Consider the following 12,937-nt stretch of genomic DNA (forward strand, 5'->3'; position numbering starts at 1 on the left):
ACGTTAGTATATGTTTGTGAGGCTTTTTATCTTCTTGTCTTCAGCTGAGACTTCCGAAAGGTCTGCTTGATTTGCTACCCCCAATTTTTGCTCCCTTTTAATCTAAAGCAATTCCAGGATTAATCACCACCACAGGACGCCCCAAAGAAAAAAGAAGTCCGAAGCCTACCACCAGGGCAAGACCGGTGGAGACTCAGCGAGAGGGGAGTTAGGGACCCAGCCTTCCACCCACCTACCCCGCCGCCGCCAGCTCCTTGCCCTCGGGGCCGCTGGCCTCCCGATCCTCGCGTCTTGCTCTCTCCCACCCCTTCCCAGGTTTTCTGTCCCGGCTTTGCCTAACCCTGCTTTCCCTTCTTTCCACCCAACCTCTAGGGTTCCCCGCACTTGCAACTGGCCTCCGAGAGAGAAGGCGAAAAGCGCTGAGTGGCCCGCCTCAGGGTGGGCAACGTCTGCCTTGGAAATCTTAAAAAGGGGCAGGAGCAGCTGCCTGGACGCCGCCGTGGATGTTTTGGCTTCATTTTTGTCTTTGGCGCTGACTGGATCATGTGCCGTCACTCTCCAGCCCCTCCCCCATCGTCAGAGTTTGTTGACAAAAGCTTTTCTTTTGCTTTCTTAAGGTTGTTGTTCTCATCACCATCATCACCATCACCATCGCTTTCTCCTCCTCGGCTGGTTTATGGTGTGTGTTTAAAGCTGCACTCACCCTCCAGCGTTTCAGTGACCTTTGGGTGACTTTCACAAATTCAAGAGCAGCCAAGCAAAGATCCCGCGGATGGCATGGAAGAGATGGTTATTTTGGTTCTGTCTGCAGGCAGAGTGTTTAGCGGGAGGTTTGGGGAGGAAAAAATCCTTCGCAGGCCGAAGGAGGAGACGCTCAAGGAAAGGGCTGGCCCCGTGGAGGGGGCCTTCTTTGCAACTCCGGTGAGGAGCACTCCTTGCAGACTCCAGACAGACCTTAATGCAACATTTAGAGTTCTTATTATTTAGATTTTTAAAAAAAGATTAAAAATGGGAGGGCTGTATCTATTCCGTGTGTGTGTGTGTTAGTGTGTGAATACCCCTATCGCTTGATTATTTTGATTAGAGCTGCTTGGGGGAAGGGGGACTCTCACGTCCTCCTGCCTGTCAATGGGAAACCTCTCTGTTTAATATTGTTTTTGAAGCTGGAATAAATGATCAAAGGCTCCTGTCCAGTTTTCAGCTGAATGAATCAATTATCATACCGTCTTATGTTTATTGCACTGCAGTTACCAATAATAGCAGCCCCAGTGCAGTCTGGCATTTAAAAAGCCCCCCCCCCAACAGAAACCCCCGATATTTGCCCGTCTTTTCCTGCAGGCGAGGCTCCGGGATTACAAAAGAGGGGGCTGGGACTGGTTGGTGTGCGTGTGCGCGCGCGCGCAGAGAAATAGTAAGACAAAAAGACGGCGAAAGAGAGAGTCTGCTTTAAAATTAACTGCCTCTGATTCTTCCTCTCGCTCCCCCCCCCCAAAAAAAATAAATCGGTAACACAAAAAGTCCCTTTGTATCGCTCTGGTTCATTTAATATTATTTATGCATTTTGCAAGGAATTGTGGGATTTCGCCCCCTCTCATTCTGTCTTCTTCTCCTTCCCCCTCCCAACTCCAATTGTAAACAATATAGAACCCCCCCCCACCAGTGTGTACTGGAGCCCTTCTTCAGGCGAAGATATAAAAGGAAACAGATTAGCAAGACAAGGGGTGATGAATCTATCCCTTGTTTAGAAGACGAAGGTATTCCTGCATTCCTTCTTTTTTATATATATTAAAAAAGGCTCTTGAGAAGCAGAGGACGCTGCAGCTTTAAAATCGGGAGGTGGGGGCATTGGGAAACGGGAGGAGGGGGGCTGTTCCTGTCATTTACTAGAGTGCTACTGTATCACGTGTGCAAAAGGCTCTTCTGTCATTGGCCAAAGGCACGTGTCTAGGATACCGGCCTTGCAACGTCACTTGAGGAGCTCTATTAAAAATAAGAACAAAAATCCAGAGTGAAAGTATTTCAGGTTCAGTTTAAGTGGCTTCTAAATTTACACCCCCACTATAGGTAGCCAGGGAAAGCGAGTCCGGAAGAGCAAGAGAGAGAGATTCCCCTCTCATCTCCTCCTGTGCAACTTGGAATATTTGGCTCAAAGGCAGGGAGGAAGCCAGAGATCGGCTGTGATTGTCCAGATGCCTCTGTGTGTCTCAAGCCTGCGCTTGCCTTGTGCGCTGTAGAGAGGAGGAAGGCACTTTCTCCAGCTCAGCAGAGGGGGCTCCATTGACTTTTCCCCCGTGGAAGGATCGTCACCATTTTTTTGTCAGGTTGCCGCCAGTCTCTTCTCCACCCTCGGAAGCCGGACAAGAGTGGGGGCGGGGGTGGCGGATGAAAGTCCGAATGATGAATACATTGCGGGGCAAAGAAAGCAGGAGGGGGCTGCAGAACTGAAAGGCTGGAAGGGGGCAGAAGGAGGAACCAACTACAGCAGCAGAAGGGAGAAGGAGAAGCGGCGGCAACATATATATCTATAAAATATTTTCAGTTCTATCTGGCTCGCTTTGCAAAGTCTGGATTTGGATTGCTCCGCGGACCCAGGCGGAAGGGGGTGTGGAGGGGGGGTAACCCAAACCGAGCAGCCCCGAAGCGCGCGCAGACAAAAGCGGGAGGGCAACAACATTTGGGGACTCCGTGTTCAGCATGGAGGAGAACGAGCAGCGCCCGGGCGCCGAAGGAGGCGCCGAACAGCCGCCACCGCCGCCGCCGCCGGAGGAGTCCAGCAGCGGCAGCGACGGGGAGCCCAACCGGCGGAGGGCGATGCTCCTGCCCCGGGTGCTCCAGGAGCCCGGCAACCATCCGCACCAGCACCCGCCGCACCGAATCACGAACTTTTTCATCGACAACATCCTGCGGCCGGAGTTCGGCCGGAGGAAAGACGGCGGTACCTGCGGCGGTGGCGGCGGCAGCAGCGTTAACCCGGAGCAGCAGCAGCAGCAGCAGCAACAGCAGCAACAGCAGCTCCTGACCGCTCGGAGCCCCTCAGCGGCGCCAGCCTCCGGTTCCCCGACCGACGGAGGAGGAGGCGGCGGCGGCGGCTCCAAAGCTCTAACCCCGGCTAAGAAAGGCGGCGACTCTGGCGCGCTCGACGGAGCCTTGAAGTCCCGCGGCAGTGGCAGCAGCGGCGGTGGCGGCGGCGGCGGCGATCAGTCGCTGAGCTCCGACTCGGACAGCTCCCAGGCCAGCTCCTTCCCCAGCGCGCAGCCCATGCTGTGGCCAGCCTGGGTCTACTGCACCCGCTATTCGGACAGGCCTTCGTCAGGTAAGCAAACAGCTCTGGACCAGGTCGCTGGCCTCTCGAGAAGAGGGTCTCTGGACCCTCCACCCACCTCCCGCCCGCGAGCGAAAGAGCTGGCGACTTGGCTGCAAGGCGATCGCGGCGAAAGGGGGCGGCGGGTTGCAATCACCCTTTGCAAAATAAGACAGTTTTACAAAGTTATCTGCTTTGAAACAAACATGGGGAGGCAGCGACAGGCGTAGGAGGGATTTTGATACAGTGAGGACGAAACTCCAGGAGGGCGCGGGGAGAAAGAGCCGAAGGCTCGAGCCGCACACAAAGCGATTTCCTTCTTGGCAGCTGGGAGAAATAGCCGGGATCTGAAGCCCAGGAGGCTGTTTGCAAGGTGGGGTTTGTTTTCATTCCCCCTTCTCTCCGTTTACCAAGAAGATAAGATGGAAAAGAAGTCAGTAGCAATCCTTGGAGGCGTCCTATTCTGCCCCCTTCTTTGGCTAGCTCAGCTGCTGGTCGCCAAGGCCCGACCTGTGAAGTTGTCTTCTCCGGCCTCTAGAAATAAGCAGGCCTTGGAAGTATTTTTCTTTTCTCCCTGGCTTCTCGTGCGGAGCAGCCGCGCTCGAAAAGGCCCTGGAAGTTATTGCAGAGCCGCTGAAAAGGAAGACTTCCTTGCTTGCACGGGTGGGAGCGAAGTGGGGATCTCTCCAGCCCTGCCTCGGGAAGAGAGAGCCGGGACGAGGAGCCGCCGAGAGCCTGGAATGCCCTTTATCGTCAGGGACACTTGAGGGTGTTTTAGTCTTCCTGAACGAGAATTGCAAATTCGCTCAATAGAATTTTCTTGTTTTAAAACAATTGGATCTCGATTTTTGTTTTATTTTTCCGAAAGGACTTTCCACCTTGCTTCCAATATATTTTATCGTCGAATAAATTCATAGGTGTTAAAAATGAGTTAGAGAGACAGCAACCTCCTTCGCTGCCGGATAATATTCCCGTCTGATTCGAAATTTACTCCATTGTTCTCCAGTCCCTTTCTTTGTTAATATTTAATTATCATAGATTCTCACCATGGCCCAAACCACCGAGTAAGTTAAACCCTGTCGAAAGATGCTTATAATACGACGGAGAATATTTCCCACCATAATAATTACCATTCTTAAGTGTAACATTTGGAGAATACAAAATTGCAAGGCGATCTAGTTTAAAACTAACGTTTAAATTTTAATATGCATTGCACTGTAGAAGAAAAAGGGTATCTCTAAAATGTTGGGGTCAATGTTGTTAGAGGAAAAGAAGAGTTCTAATTTGTAGTTTTGTATGAATGCATTACATTTCTGTTTTTAAGGAAGGGGAAAATGCATTCAGTGTCGCAAAGGCGCCTGTTTACCATTTTACGTATGGAGCTGGCAAGAAGGATGAGAGTTGTGCAAGCTCCTGTCTAGGGGAGAATTTAATCCCGAATATTTTTCTGATTACTTTCCAAAGGCAAGGAAAGTAGGGCGGATTTGTGTTTGTGTTGTTTACATTTAGTGCATTCCGGGGTTAAGGGAGGAAAAAACGGGGCAATCTTGAAGAGGCTGTTGGGAAGATTGTTCTCACCATTCCTTTTTGAAGCTCCGCTTGGTTCACCTTTTGAAAACGTGAGAGAAAACTTCCCTCTCCCCACTCCCTCCCTCCCTCCCCCGTCGCCCCGGGATCTCCAAGTCATTTTCTCAGGCGATTTCCCCTCCCCCACCCCAATCCGCCAGCCTCGTAATTATTGGGGAAGGCCGCAAAGGCGCTGCCAAGAAGCGCCTCTCGGACAGGCCGAATTCTCCTGCCACAGCCGGGAGTTGAGGGGCTTCCATGGACGTGAGTAGCGGAGGAGGGAGAGCGCCATCGTGGGTTGGCACCCAGCTCGAGAACCAGGCTGTGGCCTAGGCCAGGCTGCGGCGTCGCCCCGGCCCGAGACGGGCCTAGTCGCTGGGGAGAGAAAGCGGGAGCAAGCGAGCTCTGCCCTCCGGCTGACGCGCCCCCAGCAGCCCGGTTGGCGGGGGAGCAGTGCGGACCATGTGTCTGCGCGCTCGCAAACCGGGTTCGCGCGGGAGCCCCGGGGGCAGCAGCCGTGGTAAAACGGCCCCGAGGAAGGTCAGGCGAGGGTGCGCAAAGCCCCCGGGGGAGCGGGCACAGCCACCCGTAACAAAGGGTGGTAGAGGCTGCATGGAGCTGGTCCCCGAAACGCGCCTCCTCCGCAGAGAAAAGGAGCCCCACGCAGGCCTCCCGCAGAAATGGAGCTCATTCCCTGGCCATCTTGGCGCTTGCTTATCTCTCCACACCCCCTCATCCCCGGAGAAAAACACGCAGTGAACTTGGGGGGTGGTGCGAGGGCACTGCTCTGGGTAAGGCAAAGGCCCCCTTGTCCTTGGCCTGGGTCCGCCTCTCCCCCTTGGCTCTCCCTCCCTCTTCTTGGACCCCACCTCGCACACACCCTTGGGATGGTGGCGATCCAGCCCCTTTCCATTTGACAAGGAAGGCCCTGCTTGGAGAAAAAGCGAGAGGGGCATTGGTGGCATGCGCTGAACTTGGTCCCTGAGGGGCAGAGGGAACCAACTGGCACGTAGCTTCGAAAAGCGAAGGACATTTGAGACTCCTTTTCTGCGTCTCTCGCTCCCTCCTCCCCGCCCAAATTCCCTCGCCCGGTGCTGCTAATTGAATTAAGCTTCCAAGCCAGGGCACGTTCTGGGCTCCCTTCCAAAGCGCCCCTCCACTCAACCTCTCTCGCTCTCTGTGTCTCCTTCTCTCGCCACGGACCGCAGGCCCCAGATCCCGCAAACCAAAGAAGAAGAACCCCAACAAGGAGGACAAACGTCCCCGGACAGCGTTCACGGCGGAGCAGCTGCAAAGACTCAAAGCGGAGTTTCAGACGAACAGATACTTGACAGAGCAGAGGAGGCAAAGCCTGGCTCAAGAACTCAGCCTCAACGAGTCTCAGATCAAGATCTGGTTTCAGAACAAGCGGGCCAAAATCAAGAAAGCCACCGGCAACAAGAACTCCCTGGCGGTTCACCTCATGGCACAAGGACTGTACAACCACTCCACGGCCTCGAAAGACGGCAAGTCAGACAGCGAGTAGATGAGGGGGGGGGGGTAAGCCAGGGGAGGGGGGGAAGGGGCGAGTCAGAGTTTATACAATGCAATAATTTAATTAAAAACAAAAACAAATAAGGGCCAGTGTATAAAAAACTATACCAGCATAAATAGTGGGGAAATATTGTGTATTAGATATAATTCTGCAATATTCTGTGTATATATATAATTTACAGGTAAGGTGTTGTAAAAAAAATATCCAAAATATCTGATTATAAAATATTTTTTGATTTTCTTTTTGTTCTATGGAAATTTTAGATGCTAACTTTATCAATTTTTTTAAAAGCTTAAGTTACCTTTTTATAGACTTAAGCACTGTTTTAAATGGACATTGGACACTGTTTTTTGAAATTCAAAATATTAAAGACAACTTTTGCTGAAGTCCAAAGATTTTTATTGCTGCATTTCACGAGGCTGTGAACCGAATAAATAGTTCTCCTATTTGTTCTATGAGTTTTAACGTTTCTTTTTTTCTTTTCTTCCTCTTGTGTTTGCCTTTGGGATGGGTATAGAAGAACTTTAATTATCACAATATAAATTATAAGCTAACTATGTAAACATGCTGCCCGTTTGCAAGTAACACATTCAGAAATCGGGGGAAAGAAGTACTGAAACATGATGTTAAGCCTTAGGAACGTTTCTTGAATTTATCCTCATTTCTCCATTAGACTGGAGTAAAGGATGTGTGTGTGAGTGAGGGGAGGTAGTATTTAGAGACTCAGAAAAAGTTGGTAAACAAATAGTGGCCGACTTCAATCAAGGACATGTTAATTCGGTAATTATTCCCGCCTAAGGAGTGTGATGGGAAAAGTTTAGAATAAAACCTCGTAACTTCCGGGACCGTGTCCTGGGAAGTAAAAAGGGAAGAAGGTCTTTTCTTTGTAGTTTTAGGATGGACATTGCCCAGTGTGAGAAGCCAGAGGGAGGGTAACCCCACACGCTTCGGAGCTTGCCTTGCTGTTGTGTCCATTAGCTCATCCCATTCCCATCTGCTAGTTCCCTACATTGTTTTGCTTTGGCGCTTGCTCGTTGCTTCTTTTTAAAGTGCTGCTCAGAAAGCAGCATGGCCTTGCGCTTTAGCTTTGCAGTGCTGTGGACAAATGTACCAGGCCCCTGTGGCATTGGTGGGGGTGGGGAGCCAGTGTGTGTGTATATGTTTGTGCACATAAGAGAGTTGGGGTGAGGAGTCTGCATCACTAGCTTTTGGGCTAGGGAAGGCTTTTCCCTGCAACCAGCCTGGCTCAGGAAAAGAACAAATCTAGAGGAGGGAGGGTGGAGAGAGAGTTAGGGCACCTTTTCAGCTTAACTGACTTCTATTATGCAAGAGGATATAAAAGGAGGAGGGTTAGGGTTGTCTCTAAAGTCTCTTGGTTAGAAACTGGCCTTTTCTTTTAAGGGGAAATAATCACTAGCCCATGTTGGAAAAAAGTTGCCTTTCATTCCCAAAAATGGGAGAGATTTTTAATTGAGCACATACATTACGAAGAATTGTGAAGAATTCATAAAAGTCATAGTGATTTTTGTGTATTTCTTATCGCCCCCCTTTCCTTGCCCAACATTTTTAAATTTTCTGATTCTAATGTGAGTTACAGTGAAGCTAATTATTTGTATTTTATTCAGAATTTTCTCCCACACTTCAACCCTTCTCCTTTTCTTGGGGAAAGGAAAAGTCTCCAAAATATTGGCCAGAGGTCTCGCATGGGAGGATGCTGTACAATTATTCAGGACTATAGTCTTCTTGATTGTTGAGGTTAAACTTCTCGCTTTGCCTTAAAAACTCTCTTTATTTCACAATTATAGTAGACACATATTGTACATAGTAGTATCAACTTTGGAAAGAAAGAAAAGAAAGTATACAACCAATGCTGTAATTTAAAATTCTGTGAATAACTATCAGCTGCTTAGGAGACAGAAATCAATGACATTGCCTTTTAGCAAGAAAACAAAGGTGTTTTTCAGTTTATAAAACATGTGCATTTACAATTCACAGTATCAAATATTTATAAACTTATGAAATATGAATGTTTCTATTTACAACTGTGGTCTCAAAATTGTGGACAATTTCACTGCATTTTGTGTGTTTAAATCTTTGAAGACTGCATTAAATAAAAAAAACCACATTTATTATGAAATCTAGAATGCGTGCATCAAAACTTTGAACCGAAGCAATATATAGTCCTTAAAGTTGATTCCTGAGTCCTAAGGGAATTGTACATAGGTGTAAAAGAGTTGTGAATGTCAAGTTAGAAGAAGAACAATTTTGCTACCAGATGGTTAATCGATTTGTTGAATAATTAAGAAACTTTAGATAATACATCTGTACATGAGAAGGGCAAGCAAACTTTTAAACATTAGAACTTGGAAGCATTCAGGGCTAGTAATATATAACAGTATATATATATATCAATATATATGACAGTAATATATGTACAATATGTTTTGTACATATAACAAGTTTCCCCTTTTGTGAATACGGTATATATACGTTTCAATGTCTGAACAGCTGGGAAAGTGATTTAGAAAAGTATGTTTACAAAACCTAAGTTATATAAATTCATAAATACGAATCCAATGACAATATTATCAAATTTGAATTTAATATTCTGGTGGGGAGAGTGAAATAAATGTGGTTCTCATTTGCTTTAGTGCAATAAAAGAGATGTTATTCCCAAATATTTTGGCAATATTTCTTAAGGAGGATTCTTTTAAAAAGAAAAAGAGGCTATAGACCAAAATTATATTACTAGACCTTGTTTCTGCTATAAGAGGTCAATGCTTCAAAATGTTAAACACAAATGGTATCTTTGAACTTGCTTTTTCATCATTCTTAAAACATATTTGGCATTTCTACCTACTATACAATAAATAAATAAATAAACAAAAAAAGTCCAATATTCTTGGGAGTAAGCCCAATTGAACTCAGTGAGACTTACTTCTGAGTATATAGGATTGCCTTGCATTCTGAATTCTTCTAAACCTCGCTACAACTTCCCAAAGCAAATCATAGAATCATAGAATCATAGAGTTGGAAGAGACCACAAAGGCCATCGAGTCCAACCCCCTGCCAAGCAGGAAACAAATACTGTATAGACCGTTAATATATACAATCAATTCATTGCAGTGGCTTTAGACAATATGCCAAAAAAAGCAGGAATATTTGTAAAACTAATATTTAAAGAGACTGAGCAGGCTGTCGTATCCTTTTTGGAGAACATAACAGTCTTGCAGGAAATACTGTCTGCTCAAGATCCAGACAGAAAATACCAACATGAAGCCACTCAAGTTCCATGAGCTGTATACCACGTGTATTGCACGAAAAGGGGAATTATTTCAGCACACCCATCGAGATACAAATACCTTACAGGGCAGCCTTTAGTATGCAAACGCATTGGTTGACAGGGAGTCTGTGCAACCCGATCCAAAGGGCTTTTGCTTATTCGGAAGTACGTCCCACTGTGTTCGATGGGGCTTACGCCCAAGCAGATGTCCATAGGATTGAAGCCTTAGAGAGCAGCCGCAGAAACTACCACAATCGCACAAAGTTTGCAGTTGGAATGGGAAACTGCAAGAACTTAAGACTTTCGGAAAAAATCAGCAGTATTAGGAGGGGGAAGAGAATATGTTTCGAGGCAGCTTGAACTGAAAGCTTACAACAGGCCATCAAGAATTACGTTGCCGTTCCGCGCGGAGAAAGAGGCCTTTAACAGGAATGCGAAAGCGAAAAAGCGAACAGGGCCAAGTGTGGGCTGTTCAGTTCAAAGGGGCACGTCCTGCATACTGAAAGTTTCAGCCCTTGTAAAACTGGATCCGGATGAAAGCGAAGGCAAACCACAAAACCTCTAATTTAACTCGCTTCCCCCCTAAAAATAAAGACTCTACAACGACAGATATGTTCATTGCATAAATCACTACTACACTCAAGTCAGCCAAATAACACAACAGTTGTAACTGCTCTCATGTAAAACTGCATTAACTCTGAAAATACGGTGTGTTTCTACATCTTAGGAATGCATATAGATTTTAATGCGTGGGCAGATACATAAAGTTAACTGTACATATGATCACCTACAACCCAGTTAAACCAAAGTGCTTCTATTTAAATCCAGTTTTACTCCCATTAAAATCAATGGGACCAAATCATCTTAAATCTGACTACTTAGTTTCAATTGGGTTGCAGTTTAACTTGAGGGTGCAGGATCTAGAAATGAAGCCATGCATACATTTAAAAGTATCTGCAGGCACACAACCATCCGGATCTTAAATTCCGTAACTTAGAAGGTTTCTGAGACGAATGCGACCAATCTACACCTGTAATCTACTCTCAAACCAATTTACTTGGTAGTAAGTTCCATTGATTACAACAGAATTTACTTTCTTAACAACGTTTAATTGCTTAAGAAAAAGTTTTTATCATTCCAGGATTTTAACAGAGTACTCACAAATAATGGTATTTCTCATGGAAATAAATTAATCATATCAAACAGCAAGCCCTATAAGAAAGTGATATCACGTATCATTTGACAAAAGTGTTTTTTGAAAATTAAAAGCATAATAATATGCAATTAAGTTTTATATGGATCTTAACTTCAGGCAGGTAGCTTGTTTTATAAGCAATTTCTTTTTCGACACTACGATCTGCTCCAGGAACCGCTCCATAGTAATACTGCATTCTATAATGCCCCACACAGGCAATATTCCAGGCACTATATATGCAAATGTGCTTGCCCTATTGTGCCATAGGTATAAGGTAAAAGAGATGGATTCGTTGTTTATTTACACTAGCGCAGTCCTATGAAGGGTAATAAGACTACTTCTGTGCAAGTGGTCAGTGAGTCGCCCCCTCAGAGGGCGAAACTCTTTAGCAAGCTTGGGGTTGTGGCAAAAAGTCATTCTGCATCCCGCTGATTTAATATCCGACCTGTCTATTCAATCCCCGCCCATGCAGCCATACAAAGTGCCCCTGGGATATCATGATTTCTAGACCAGCATCTCTAACTATGAAATGCTAAGTAGGGAGATAATGTAAAGATGGCACAGCTTAATTTGGTAAACATTCAGACTGATTTCAACAAAATAACCAAGCAAAATAATTTTAGGACATCTGGGATAAGAAGTAATGCATGTTTTCTAAGATTTCTCTAGCACTTTCATACGGATAACAGCCTAGGAAAATCCAGGCATTGATAAGACCAAGTCGTTTCTTGAAGGCTGGAAAAGGATCTGAAAGCCCCAGTTCCTGGCTCCAAGCGGGGCATTCCCTTTGACTTACTGGTTTAAACACCTCAACTGTGGCCAGGATTTCAGACTCCTGGAACATCCCAGGAGCTCTTTTGTGGTGTGAGAAGGTGCTGGGAAGTCCCCAGGGCTCACCCACCAGCACTGGGCTAACTAGTGTAGACTCTGGGTGTGATTTTCTAAGCAATAGCCTGCCTTAGGTTTAGGGTAAATTTCGAACTACGGGGAAGTGTTTGGGCGGCGGTACAGCTATGTTTCTGTACAACCATGTGGGAGCCAGAGTGACCTAGTTGGAGGGAGCAAGAAGAAACTTGCACGATCCAGCTTGGTTGACCCTAAGATCCCAGCCTCTTAGAGTTGACACAGTTTCTTCTCTCCCACTTCTTCACATTTGGTCTTTTTTGAGTTGCAGACCAAGATACAACTTGCTTTGGAATAAACTGAGGAAGAATGCAACCAATTTGCGTAAAATTTCCCATTTAACCAAAAGGGCTACTCCAGTGTAAGTGGCTTGTGATTTACAATCTGGTGAATCGCGTGGGCCCCATTTGCTGCTCCTGTTTAAAGCATCGTAATGCATTTTTCGTTGATATGCCAGTTTAGGCTCGTTTTAGTGTTTTTAATAGTAAAATCAACACCAGCTCATTGATTTATTTCAGCCAAGACAGAATGATTACAGTTTAAGAAGACTAACATAAAAATAATGCTCTTTCTTCCTAATATGGACTTCCACTCCCACCTTCCTTCTCACTGTTGAATTTGTAGCTTTTGTATTTTTGATATAGTTTAATGCTATAACTTCTGTAAAGCACTGACTTTCCAGGCACACACAAGAGTACCTAGAACCACGCGTGATATTATTTGCCTATGCCTACGACACTACTGAGTCTATTGGAAATACACCATGCATTTGTCCAGTTAATAAATATTTAGGGAAAGGAAGAGAAGCGAGGCTCAGCAACAGACCAGCTGGTCGGATGCAGAACTGTCATTGCTCCAAGCGCCAACACAAGTCCTTCTACAGCATCGGGTCCGCCTACAATACTTTATTTAGAAAAACCTTTCTGGATTTTCTTCTGTGTGGAAAACAAGCTGTTTCATTAGGCCCTTCCTTCAGGTTTTGAGAGACGCTGCGGTTGCGATGTAAATGCTACCATCTTTCCCAGGACATCTTTCCTCCTCTGAATCTCTAGATCCAACTGCCAGGCTGCAGAGAGCTTTCTCGGCGGCGTCTTGATTTCCCTGGCAAGCGACACCGTGGTTTAGCGGCAACATCGCCAGCGACGGCGGCATCTA

General features: G+C 46.2%; 1 protein-coding gene and 1 long non-coding RNA gene across 6 annotated transcripts in view; one reads left to right on the forward strand and one right to left on the reverse strand.

Moving 5' to 3' along the window:
* LOC308459186 overlaps positions 1-12,937 on the reverse strand; it is a 102,078-nt gene that overhangs the window by 62,584 nt on the left and 26,557 nt on the right. Inside the window, exon 4 of one of the 4 annotated variants that reach the window (XR_013977871.1) lies at positions 8,836-12,937. This exon is cut by the window's right edge and continues 2,415 nt beyond it. The exons of the other annotated variants lie outside the window; for them this stretch is intronic. This is a non-coding gene — a long non-coding RNA (uncharacterized lncRNA). Of the gene's footprint in view, positions 1-8,835 lie in introns of those variants that run through there. 4 annotated transcript variants of the gene reach the window in all.
* EN2 (engrailed homeobox 2) lies at positions 1,682-8,782 on the forward strand. Of its 2 annotated transcripts, XM_080974264.1 has the most exons (3): positions 1,682-1,754; positions 2,065-3,313; positions 6,076-8,782. In XM_080974264.1, the coding sequence occupies exons 2-3, from the start codon at positions 2,695-2,697 to the stop codon at positions 6,390-6,392; spliced, it is 936 nt and encodes a 311-aa protein (XP_080830390.1). In that variant the 5' UTR covers positions 1,682-1,754; positions 2,065-2,694; the 3' UTR covers positions 6,393-8,782. The 2 variants fall into 2 exon arrangements, 1 of the variants encoding a protein (XP_080830390.1); XR_013977819.1 differs by lacking the exons at positions 1,682-1,754; positions 2,065-3,313 and adding an exon at positions 4,984-5,131 and having other exon boundaries at positions 6,076-6,177.

Source organism: Podarcis pityusensis (assembly GCF_964106645.2).
Source record: "Podarcis pityusensis genome assembly, chromosome: 12".
Classification (NCBI taxonomy): Eukaryota; Metazoa; Chordata; class Lepidosauria; order Squamata; family Lacertidae; genus Podarcis; species Podarcis pityusensis.